Consider the following 12,801-nt stretch of genomic DNA (forward strand, 5'->3'; position numbering starts at 1 on the left):
GTTCGATTAGTTATTACTATATGCAAGGTATATATTAAAATACCTTCATGATTTTGTATTCGATTAGTTGGAAGTTGGAACCATTAAAGGGTTAAATATTTTATGTTGATTACCAATGGATATTTAAAAAGTAACATACGGGTACAAATTAGAAGTGGTGCGGGTACCGGGTCAAACTGCAGTGTAGCCCATGTGATGCGGTTACGAAATGGAATTTTGAAAAAAAAAAAAAAAAAAAAAAAAAAAAAGACGATGGGATTATTATCTTATTGAAGATGGTAAGGAAATTATTAGAAAAGGGAGTTAGTTACAACTCATCATTGGCTAAGGAAGATCTTTTTATTAACATCTCAGTTATGAACGATGAGATCTTGACACATCTCTTGGTGGAGGCATTCGACACCTATACGGTTATACATTACTTTATATAAGGAATCATTAGGATATAAAAAGGGTATGATGGTGAGAAACTTATCAGATTATATTGGGAGACAAATCGACAATTATCATCACATCCTTCATCTATCATTGGCAACGAGCAGAGGTTTTGAGCAGGCGACTTATACTCTTAGTTCCTCACATTTGAGGATTTTAATCCGTCATATTTTGGCTTGCTCATCAATAGATAAGTGAAACTATGGGTATGATTTCTATTTATCTGAAGACTTAACTTGTCCTTCGAGCCAACGTCGATCTAAAATCATTGTTAAGTGACCCAAATGGGATGTCAATGGATCGGATATGGATCGGGTGAGGCCGTATCCATATTCATATCCATTTAATTTTTGTTCATCCATATCCATATCCATATCCGTTTAATTTCAGTCCATCCATCCATATCCATATTCAATGGATTAAGCGGGTTAATGGATATCCATTGAATATTAAAAAATGTTATAATTTTTCCTAATAAATGTGATTAAAACAAAAACGTAATATAATACTCCGTAAAATTTTATATAATGTAACAAAATTAAATCTATCCGTAAGAACGTGTAATCTTTGTCGAAGATATAACACAAATTGTTAAAGTTACTAGTAAACATAGGCTATGACAAATATAATGTGTAATTTTTATTTTTATTTGGTTATATATGCGTGTTTTATTATAATATATCATGGTTGATTCATTATATGGTTTCAAGAAAATATATGTGTAATTGTAACTGCATTTGTAATAGTACATTGTTAGCATATATCTATATTTATGTATTTATAAATGTATTTCGGATATATATGAATATATCTATGGATGAAACTTTTTCATCCATATTCATATGTGTATGAAAGAGATAACCTTTCTAGTGAAGACTATGTGAGAGATAATTTCATCCATTTTATGTTTCCTTCTTTCTACTAGTTATCTTTATATTCCTTCCACCCATTCACCCAATCTCGTACACCTCTACCACTTTCACCCACCTTCTAGTACCTTTTTTAATATTTAAAGAAAACCTTATTTCACAACTCTATTTTAAATGCACCTATTCAACACAAGTAAAAGAAATAAAAACAAAATTAACTAAAAACTAAAATAATCGCACACTAGCTAAAATCTCAAATAAACACACTACTATCCACGACATATGCGCTAAAAACTTGATGTATCAAATCAGGTAATTAAATTTATAAAAGCTAGAAAATACGCATATACTAAATAATGACTAAAACACAAAATACAGACAAGTGCACCAGATCATATAAGAGTATAATATATGTAAAGTTCAGGATTATCGTTCCACAGACAATATGGCTTATGCAACTCAAAATTCAGATAAAATGCAATTAATTAGACAAAAGCAAATGAAGCAAGTAAACACGCAAGGGGATTTCGTTTAAAGACTAGAATATCCAGAAAAGTATTTTAGAATCTTGTCATTCATACGTCACAAACAGGGCCCTTCCATTTAAAATCTTGCCATTCATTCTTGTCACGACATTTGAAGCCTGATTGATGTTTTCGAATTTCACGAATGCAAAACTTCGATCTTGTTTCCATGAAAACCTTGAATTATCCCAAAAAAATTTGTAATGCGTTCTTGATGATTTGAGGGGTTGAGAACCTCGATAAATCTCCCAGAAAAACCGTGGATTGTTTTTGGAAAAGATGCACGATGATTGTTAGTTTGAGACAATTTTTTGTTGTTGAACTAGGATTTAACGTGGTGGTTGACTGGAATTGAGTTTGGATAAGTATGTTTGAAAGTTTGAGAAAATTGTGAAACATTTTGGAGATTAGTGACTCGACTTTTGAGCAACGAATAGTGTACTAGATTAAAATGTTTGGGAGGTCATTAATGAATCACCATTAAAGCGTAGTAATATTATTCAAACATCAAGTTCATCGAACTCTTTGAGACAAAAGGTCGAACAATTGGAGGGTGGCCAAAAAAAAGAAGTAAAGAGCAAGAGGAGATCAAAAGGGTCACAATCATGAGCAAATGATAATCTATCAAAAAGGTTTTCTTATAGCTATATATTTTCACACTTAATTTTAATAATAAATCCACCAATATTTCACTTCCTTCTTTTCAAATTACTCTTTATATATCTCTCACATCCCTCTTAATTATTTTATAAATTAAATATAAGGAGCCAACCAAGCATTAATGGATATCCAGATTGACATTCTTGCCGTTCAAAAAAAAAAAAATTAACTATAAGGATAATTTGAAAAAATGTGTAAAAGAATGTAGATCTGTCAAACAAATCAATATATTATCACTTCCCTTTTCTTTTCTTATGTAGTGTACTCCGTATCAAATCAATTAGTTATCGGGTAATAAGTTTTGATATGGGCTCCCTTAACCGAAAACCCGCATTAGACCCGGATGATTTGTTGGGTAATTGTTTTTAGTTCGGTTCGGGTTCTTTTCGCCCATTCTCTTTTTGGTGAAGCTCTACTATCGGGTGATGCTCACAAACTGTTCGACAAAATGTCCCTGTTGTAATTCTAACATCATCTGTTTACTTTTCTGAACCTAATGAAGAAATCCGAGCGAACGAATTCAGCAATACGCAATAATGGCGTGGATAGGATCAGTAACTTGCCGGATCCTATTCTCCACTCAATCCTTTCACGCCTTCCAGAAACCGAAGAAGTTGTCCGTACCAGCATTTTGTCGACTCGATGGAGGTATTTATGGACGTCAATTAAATCTCTTGATATAGATTGTATTCGAGGATTCAAACCCTCTAAAACATTTAAAAAGCACAAATTTGAAGAGTTCGTGTATTCTGTGTTACTCAACCAAACCCTAGATTTGGATAGTTTCCGTTTACGTTGTATGAATTATTACAAAATGTCCACCATATGGCGGTGGGTTCAGGCCGCAGTTATGCGTAAAGTTAAATTTCTTGACTTGACGTTTTGCCCTATTTCTAAGTTTGAGGATGTTGAGTTGCCAAATTGTTTGGTTATGTGTGAATCGTTGGTGGCGCTAAAATTGTATCTGTTTGATCATAAGCTACTTTTGCCTAACTTTAAAGGGTTTTTGGCACTAAAGGTTCTTGAATTGAATTCTGTTGAGTTATCGGATGGTTATTTAGTAAAAAAGTTACTTAAAAGTTGTCCGTTACTTGAGGATTTGAGTTTATATGACTGCGTTATTTTCCAACTTTTGGATTTCACTATTTCATGTCCGAATCTGAAGACTTTGCGACTTGACAACCGAAAATCGTATGGTGAGATACAGATTAATGGGGGCTATTGCAATGGGCTTGAGATCTATTGCCCAAAACTTGTGTTTTTGGAGTATGCAGGTCATATAGCTTACATGTTTGATTTTAAGGTAGACTCTTTGAAGAAAGCTGTGTTGTGCCCTCAACTTAGGATAGATCATAGCTCATCACCTCAATCATTGGTAAACACTATCTTTGATCTGTTTGCTGGTGTTTCTCATGTGGAATCTTTGTCTCTTAACCTGTCTTTCGCTCAGGTATATACTTATTTTCCTTTGCCGAATTCGTCATTTCTGTTATCTTTTAGTATATAATCGAGCTCTGAACATACTGAGACTTGTTGCTTTCTTATTTTTATTGTTGTTGAAAAGGTTTTCTATTATATTTTAGAACACCTTGGAGTACTAATATTTTTCTGTAAGGGAGTCTTTATTTACAACCTTTTCTCTGTACATGAACTAATTTGCTTCTAGAGGAAAACTTATCTTATAAAATTTTATTTTAATAATAACTGAAATTGAAATTCTACAACATAGACATAAGTCATCCTCAGGCGTCAGCTTTCTGATACCAAAATTCACATTTTTCTTTGTCTTAATTGTCTAACTTTTTTTCACATGTTTAATTTAAATAAAGTTAAATGGAAGTGTTTGCTCAAAAGGTAAACTTTGCGATTCATTTAATATGCAGTTCATTGTTTGTTTGTTTACTTTTTCCTTCTAATCTTTGAAAACGTACAGGGTGCAAAGTATCTAGTAGTGGAGTTTGATGTTCTCTGATTATTATTTACCACTAGCTACTACCCGCAGTGTTTGATTTGGCTTTACATTATCCTTTTGCTTTTAGCTATAGGCCTATTTGGGCTATAGTTTAACCATTCCTTTTTGTTATTGTATAACAGTGGGTTGCTGCTCCACGTGATCCAAACGGAGTTTTCCCTGCATGTTTACCTAATCTGAAGACACTGGAGATTACTACATCACTTGATGCCAACACTATGAATGTAGTTGTCATGATCCTTAAAGCATCTCCAAATCTAAAGCGTTTCAATTTGATCATCTTAACTACTCATGAGGTACGCGGTTCTCATCATTTTAAATAAATACTGTAGGTTATATGAAAAATTTGCATACCTCAAGATGATCTGTTTATGCTTTTGTTTGATCGTTTAGGATGATTATTGGCCAGAATCATGGGAGTTGAAAGAAGTCTTGGGTTATCATCATCTGAAAAGAGTCGAGTTTGTGGAATTCAATGGAGAAAAGCAAAAACTAGATGCTGCTCGTTTCTTACTAGAGCACGCAACAGAATTGGAGGAAATGATTTTCAGTTGGTGTGACAAAGTGAAGTACGATGAAAAGTCAATGGAGACTTTGAATCAAGTGTCCAAGTTTCATAAGGCTTCTTCAAGTGTCGAAATAACTACTCTTTTGAAAAACTGATACTAATACTACTACTACTAGGATTTTGATATACTGCGATTAGTATGTTAGCTAATGTAGCTCTGCTATTTGGATCTTGTAATTTTCAACTTCATGTATCCTACTTTATGATTAGTATTGTGCTTATGTGTTGGCGGAATAAATCAATTCAGATTAGGCTTGCAAGTGAATTGAAACGTTCAACAAAGACGAAGATTTAGTGTGAACTGTTTGGCAAGAAGTTCATTTATCCAACACAAAACATGATTGTGTTCGATTAGTTAAATGAACATGAACAAATTATTAGTTAGTTCAATTACGTTCTGAATGTTCGTTTTGATCTGTTCATTTTTTTGTTGGATTAGGTGTATACCTTCATTCGATTAGTTAGGAGATTAGTTAGGAAATAAAAAGGGTGTGATGGTGAGAAACTTCTGAGGGCCATTGGTAATGAACAAAGGTTTTGAGAGGGGTACTTAAAACTCTTTGTTCATCATTTTTGAGGATTTTAATCCATGACACTTTGGTTTGTTCATCAGTAGACGGATTAAATCTATGGGTTTGATTTATATTTGATCAAAGTTATGACTTTCATTTGGTTTAATAATTTGTTTGTGTTTAACTAAACGGATGGGTTAATTATCAGTCGCAAATCACAAGTTGTAATTCGCAAAATTCGACTTGCGATTTGTGATTACCGAGTAAAGTTCTGGAAGCGTTTTCAAAAGATGTTCACAAATCACAAGTTGTAATTCACAAAATTCGACTTGCGATTTGTGATTATCGAGTAAACTTCTGTAGGGTGTTTTCAAAAGACGTTAGCAAATAACTCGCGAATCACAAACTTTAATTTGTGATTCGTGAGTTGAATCATTTATTTCTTTAAAGTTAATTTCTATAATTCCTACATTTTCATGGCGTCCTTTTATTTTGGTTGGGGCTGCTTCTCCTCCAAACTTCCTTTTCTCCGTGCCCGTTCCGCATGCGCTTCGCGTGCCATTGGCGTTTTCCTCTCCTCTCATTAGGTTCTCACGGAAGCAATCCCTCTATCATGGAGTAGAGAGGGGACGAGTTTCTCTTCCTATGGGCAGCTAACTTTTTTCTCGAGTCGTGATTAGAAAAACGACTTTTATTTTATTCTAGAGTAGAGGAAAGATTGTCTACATCTCATCTCCATCATACCTCGCATGTGTGAGATTTGGTATTGTTGTTGTTGTATTTCTTTTTTTTTTTTTTTTTTTTTTTCAAAAGGCAAAATTCCTATAATATTTCATTTTTGGTTAATATGTCTATTAAAAAAAAACTCACAATATTAAGATATCCCCTACAATTATATTATTATAACTATATAAATAAATATGATAAGGTTTTCTTATGGCTGATATATTTTCACACTTAATTTTGATATCAAAATCAAGTGTGAATATATATCATTTCCCTTTTCTTATGTATCGATTGGGCTCCCTTAACCGAAAATCCATTAGACCCTGATGACTTGTTGGGTATTTGAATTTAGTTCGGTTGGGTTCATTTGCCCTCTCTCTTTTTGGTGAAGCTCTACCATCTGGTGGTGCTCACAAACTGTTCGACAAAATGTCCGTGTTGTAATTCTAACATCATCTGTTTTACTTTTCGGAAAGTAATGAAGAAAGCCAAGTGAACAAAGTTATCAAAACGCGATAATGGAGTCTATAGGATCAGTAACTTGTCGGATCCTATTCTCCACTTAATCCTTTCTCGTCTTGCAGCTATCGAAGAAGTTGTCCGAACCAGCATTTTGTCGACTTGATGGAGGTTTTTATGGACGTCAATTACATCTCTAGATATAGATTGTACACGAGAATCAGATCCCTCTAAAAAATTTAAAAAGCACAAATTTAAAGAGTTTGTGTATTGGGTGTTACTGAACAAAACCCTAGATTTGGATAGTTTCCGTTTACATTGTATGAATTATTACAAAAAGTCTACCGTATGGCGGTGGATTCATGCGGCAGTTTGCGTAAAGTTAAATTTCTCGACTTGACGTTTTCCCCTATTTCTATGTATGAGGATGTTGAGTTGCCACATTGTGTGGTTATGTGTGAATCATTGTTGTTGTTGCGGCCTAGGGCAGTGATTCTCGTGTAGTTTGACTTCACTAGTGAATCTCGTGTAGTTCGATTCACAATGTCTCGTGTTGTTCGGATATCCCTATTGTCGTGTGGCTTGAGGTAGTGTATCGCGTGAGTTTTCGGATACACTAGGGCGCGTGAGTTTCGGCCAACTCTCATGCGTTTAAGGTTAAGGGGTTAACCTTGGGGTTTATAAGTATTGCTTATATCTATATATTGTTGTGTTGTAGCTAATCTTGCGGATTGACATGGTGGTACGTTATGTATAGCTTTACTTAGTTATATAAGGATGCGGTATGTGTTTATTACTTGTGTTGGTGATACATATTCATTTTATGCATATGTATGTATATAGTATGTTTATCCTCACTAAGCTTTATAGCTTACCCTCTCGTTGTTTATTTTTTATAGATTCGCAAGGAAGAGGTGGCAAGGGTAAGCGCGGGGATTAGTGGATATTGCGGGTTGCTTTAGAAGACTTTGCTTTTAGATCGATTTAAGATTGGGTAGTGTTTTTCCAATCACCATGCTCGGTCTTGTTGAAAATTAAACTAGTCGGGTAGAAACTATCTTTTGATGATGTAAACGGGTTTTGGTAAACTATGAGGTGTATGCCCGTTTGGATAGTTAAACTTATGTATTACGTTTTAAAGTTGTCCAAACTTATTATTGTAATGGAAGTGTTTTGGAAACATGTATGGGACCTTAATGTCAAAAATATTAATGTATTATAAAGGGAAAACAATTTATGGGCCGGAAAATGACGGGTTGGGTCGTTACATCATGCCCTTGGATTGGTCCGGATTTACATCAGGACGGAAGTTGAGGGCGAGTTATGCAACTGCAGGAGATGATCGCGCGAACAACCTACGAGTGATCCCAAATCGCTGTTAAAAAAAAATAATACTCGATACGTTGTAAAAAGAGTGTTTTAATTAATTTAATATACCTAATAAAAACTCTCAATATTTAAAAAATCACCTACAAATTACTCATATATTTGAACCCAACTAGTGGAGGAGCCTTCGTTTCTCGTCGGGACGATGTTTCAAATATAATTTATTGTGTTTAGTTCGTAAAATTATTTCGTGTTTAACGGTTATGTTGGTTAAACCTAACCCAAATTTCGACGAAAATATAAAGCTCGTTAAAAATTTACGTGGGTTTAGTGGAGGGTTTTATGAAAAATAAAAAAGTTACCGTTTGGTCATCTGAAGTTTGACTTTACAACCTTATAAATTTTCCATTTTCCCACTCAAAAGTTTGCATTTGGCTCCCGTAAGCTTGTATTGGTTGTCAACTTATAGTGTGATAGCATTGCAGGTTCAACTATTTTAACGCGGTATACAAACAATTTAAAGACGAAAAAGTTACTAGTCATAACCTTTTGTTTTTTAGATAAAGGGTTAATAAGTTTGAAATGGTTGTCAATTCTAATGTGGTGGTTGTCAATTTAACACGAGGTACAAACAATTTAAGAACGATAAAGTTATTATTCATAACCTTTTGATAAAGGGTTAATGTGGGTACAACCATTTTAACATGCAGTACAAACAATTTAAGCACGAAAAAATACTATTCATAACATTTTGTCTATTAGATAAAGAACTAGAGATGTGGCCCGACGCGCTACGCTGCGTGGTTACGTTTTTATGTATTTCGTATTGTTAAGCAAAAGATATGGTTATGCTGTTTACATAGTGTACTTAGTTGATAAGCAAATGATAGTTACAACAGGGTGGATGCTATTATTTTTCGGAGGCCAATATCTTGAAGACCACCATGATCCCACTATTAAGTATATAGTTATCAAATACATCAATTACAATAACTTTGAAGGAATTTCATTACTAATCATACCCATACACTATTGTATTATAATAGCATGTAGTTCATTACAACATCTTACTTACAAAAAAACCCCATTAGATTATGGTATACCTTTCTCGTGCACTAATTATATACCTAACTTTTGAAATTGTATCATATCAAACCAAAATCAAGCAACGAATTGATCTTTTTTACCTGCATCCAGTGTTGTAAATCTCCCGAGATCTCCCCCGAGATCTCGTTTTTAGAAGGCAACCGAGACGAGATGTTCATCTCCCGAGATTTCTCGGTCAACGGGGTCAAACTTAGTCAAAGCCACGATTTCTCGGATTTTCTTGCTAATTTGTAAGATTTTCTTGTAAAATTCATAATTTCTAAGATTTTCTCGCTCATTTCTCGTATATTTTTGTAAAATCTCTTAAAAACGTATATAAATATACATATATTTATGTTTGTATGTATATTTTTTATTAAAAAAACTATAAAGTCAACGTCCGAGATCTCCCCGAGATTATTCCGAGATGCCGAGATCTCCCTAAAAAAGTCCAAACGAGATCTCCCCGAGATCCGAATTCTCCAACCTTGCCTGCATCATTCAATCATTATATATGTCTAAAACACAACCAATTACAACAGATCTTAGTTTGTTTAGTAACACAACGTTTTTGTTTAAAACTGATGAAAATTATTACCTGATACGAATGCATCTCTCTGCTTTGCTGCTGATGTAGCCATGATTTCGAATCCAGTCAGTAATCCAAATCGAAGCGTCACAAACACTGAAACACCAATAGCAATGTGAAAGAAAATCAACCAAAATAATAAAGAATACATTCTTGATAAAAGCGATATTGTAATTACTGTAAGCTTTAAAGAAAATGTGCATGTTAACCCTCCAACAAACACATGTAAACATCATGATGAGGAGTGGATTGAAAAATCCTATTCGATTAGAGCAGAAACGAATTAAATGTGAATCTTAAACTCCAAAAAAGGAATAAATCCTCAAACAACTAACGACCATACGTTATTCATTTACTAATTGCAGATCAGAAAAGGCCAAAATACATGAAACAACAACACCAAAACAAAGCAAGAAACATACATATCAAAGAAAATCATGTAAAAGTTCATAAATAATGACAGTAAGAAATAAAAACAAATCCAACATTCCTTTAACTTCCAAAAAGTGACATAACAATATAAACATTATACCTGATATCACGTACCGGTTACATACGCAAATCTTAAAATCAAGATGAAAATCACAAAATACCAAACCTGGAAGTACAAAAACAAAAGGAGCACATACACAAACTTTCAATAATATGAAAAACTAAACAATAAATAAAGTAAACTAAAAGAACATACAAAATAAAACAATTTGCATTCACTTAATATTTAACAAATTCAACCATATTTAAACTCCTAAGCTCACATACTAATCAATGATCAGTTAAATAAGCATGTTATAATTAAAACTCATTTCTATGAGTTTCAGTCCTAAGCTCACATCAATGATCCGTTATGTAAGCATGTTATAATTAAAACTAATTTCACATAGAACTAAGATCAATCTAAAATTATGTACTAACCACATAATTGTTAAAAAAAAAATATAAAACATCTTCAATCACTTATAAACCAAACAAAGACTTGCCAATAACTATTGACCGATTCATTCACATATCTGCATGTATTGTATTACATTCATAATCAATCTTGGAAGATAATGCGCCCTACACAAATTTTTTTTTTAAAGAAGATCTAGTTTAAATCTATATGATTGTAGGTTTCACTGATTTATAATTAAAAAACAATAAAAGAAGTCTTGAACTTATGTTTGAAACAACCTAAACAAAATTACAAATCCAAACCTAATAATCTTAATCATAAGAATCAACATCGTTCGCATCATGATCATCTTCTCAATTCATCATGAGAACAAAAGCCCAAAAAAAAAAAAATTTACAAAACGGTGACCTAAGATTTTAGTAGGTACAATTGACAATAAAAAATTAACGAATACGAAAAAAATTAACGAATACGAAATAAAAGTAAGCCAAGGTAACAAATATAGCAATAATCAAACAAAAAAAGTACCTATATCGTTAGATTTAAAACCTTCGAGATGACACTGAAATTTGTAAGACCCAAATATTTATTGTACATAATGTATTTATGGTGTACGATGCGTGTATGAAGTGAACGAAGCATGTACGTGTTGCTTGCTCGAATGTCGAAGAAAACTGTGACGACCCGGAAATTTTCGACCAAATTTAAACTTAATCTTTATATGGTTTCGATATGATAAGCAAAGTCTGTAAAGTTGAGTCTCAAAAATTTTGAACTGTTTCATATAGTCAATTGACCTTCGACCAGTTCCGACGATTCACGAACAATTACTTGTAAATAGATACATATATATTTAAATATATATGAATAATAATTTGAAATATATTATAATTAACTATGTAAAATAAAATAATATATAATAACTATTATTTAAAACATGTCTATATATATAAATAAGGTATATTGAATATATAAATATAGTTCCGAATTTATTTAGTAAACGATAGAAACACTCGTTTATTATTCGATGGTTATTTAAATAAGTTAAGTTCAAACTTAGGTGATTTTAAAATAAACGGTGATCCGAAAATAAGTAATATAAATTTTAGGTTTATTAAATACGTATTTAGGAAATATTTGTTGAATTTTAAAACTTTTTATATTTTACTTGGGGTTGGGAGTGATTAATTAATGTAATTTTTATTTGATAGTTAATGATCGAATTTTATACCATAATGACCAAAATAAATAAATATAGTTAATTTAAAAATATGGGATTTTTCTGAACACTTTTATCGCCACTGATTTCGCACGATATCCAGTCCGTGAAAACTGTCGGTACAAAATATCTAATTAGATGGCTGCTGAACTGTTTGATTCACTATGATTAAAGTTAATCATGTGTTACCGTTTTGTTTTCTGTCCACTATCGGTATTAATACATATTATTATTATATATCTATAGGTGTGAGCTGTAAACAAGTTGTATATTGTGTGATTCATGAATTCGTATTGTGCCTAATTGATTAATTAGAGATTACTATACATGATTGATATTACACTCTGTTTATGATTTAGCACCTTTAAAATCTCATATCTATACACACCTTTCTTCTTCTGTGACACCGCTAGATTTTTTTTTTTAAACGTGGCGGAAGCATAATATTAATTAAATACGATATCAACATTTGTACAAACCGATGTCACGTGCCATTAAAACAAATTACATATTAACAGGAAAAGACGTAAATACATTATGTTTTCAAAAGTACACGGTTCATATTCTAAAAGACCACATCAGAGTTAACATCGCCATGCCCGTCTTCTCCCCAAAATGCGACATTTACAAAAGCTAATAACCTGCAGGGAGGAGATGGAGGGGAATTAGCACGAAGCTAAGTGAGTACGACTAACTACAGGCCATAGCATACACAAGTGTTATACTAATCATGTCACATAGTCTAACACACTAACACCACCCAAGTGCCGTCTATAGAGACTCTGGCGGCTCGGCCAAACCATTAACCACCAGCTTATCGGACTGGAGCTTACCAGAAGTTCCTCCACTACCGTATGTATATATATAATCCAAACGCAACGGACGCGTCATTCACATATATATACACCACGGCTGTCTAGGCTACCACAGAGGAACCCAAACCCGCAGGTTGATCTCTCCTACC

At 33.0% G+C, this 12,801-nt stretch overlaps 1 protein-coding gene across 2 annotated transcripts; it reads left to right on the plus strand.

Moving 5' to 3' along the window:
- Positions 1–2,813: 2,813 nt before the first annotated feature.
- Positions 2,814–5,351, plus strand: LOC139875050 (FBD-associated F-box protein At2g26860-like). 2 transcript variants are annotated; one of them, XM_071862426.1, is made up of 3 exons: positions 2,814–3,938; positions 4,583–4,756; positions 4,854–5,351. In XM_071862426.1, exons 1-3 carry the CDS (start codon positions 2,985–2,987, stop codon positions 5,121–5,123), a joined length of 1,398 nt encoding a protein of 465 aa, XP_071718527.1. In that variant the 5' UTR covers positions 2,814–2,984; the 3' UTR covers positions 5,124–5,351. The 2 variants fall into 2 exon arrangements, with proteins under 2 accessions (XP_071718527.1, XP_071718531.1); XM_071862430.1 differs by having other exon boundaries at positions 4,870–5,030.
- The last annotated feature ends 7,450 nt before the right edge of the window (positions 5,352–12,801 follow it).

This window comes from Rutidosis leptorrhynchoides, chromosome 1, assembly GCF_046630445.1.
Source record: "Rutidosis leptorrhynchoides isolate AG116_Rl617_1_P2 chromosome 1, CSIRO_AGI_Rlap_v1, whole genome shotgun sequence".
Lineage (NCBI taxonomy): Eukaryota > Viridiplantae > Streptophyta > Magnoliopsida > Asterales > Asteraceae > Rutidosis > Rutidosis leptorrhynchoides.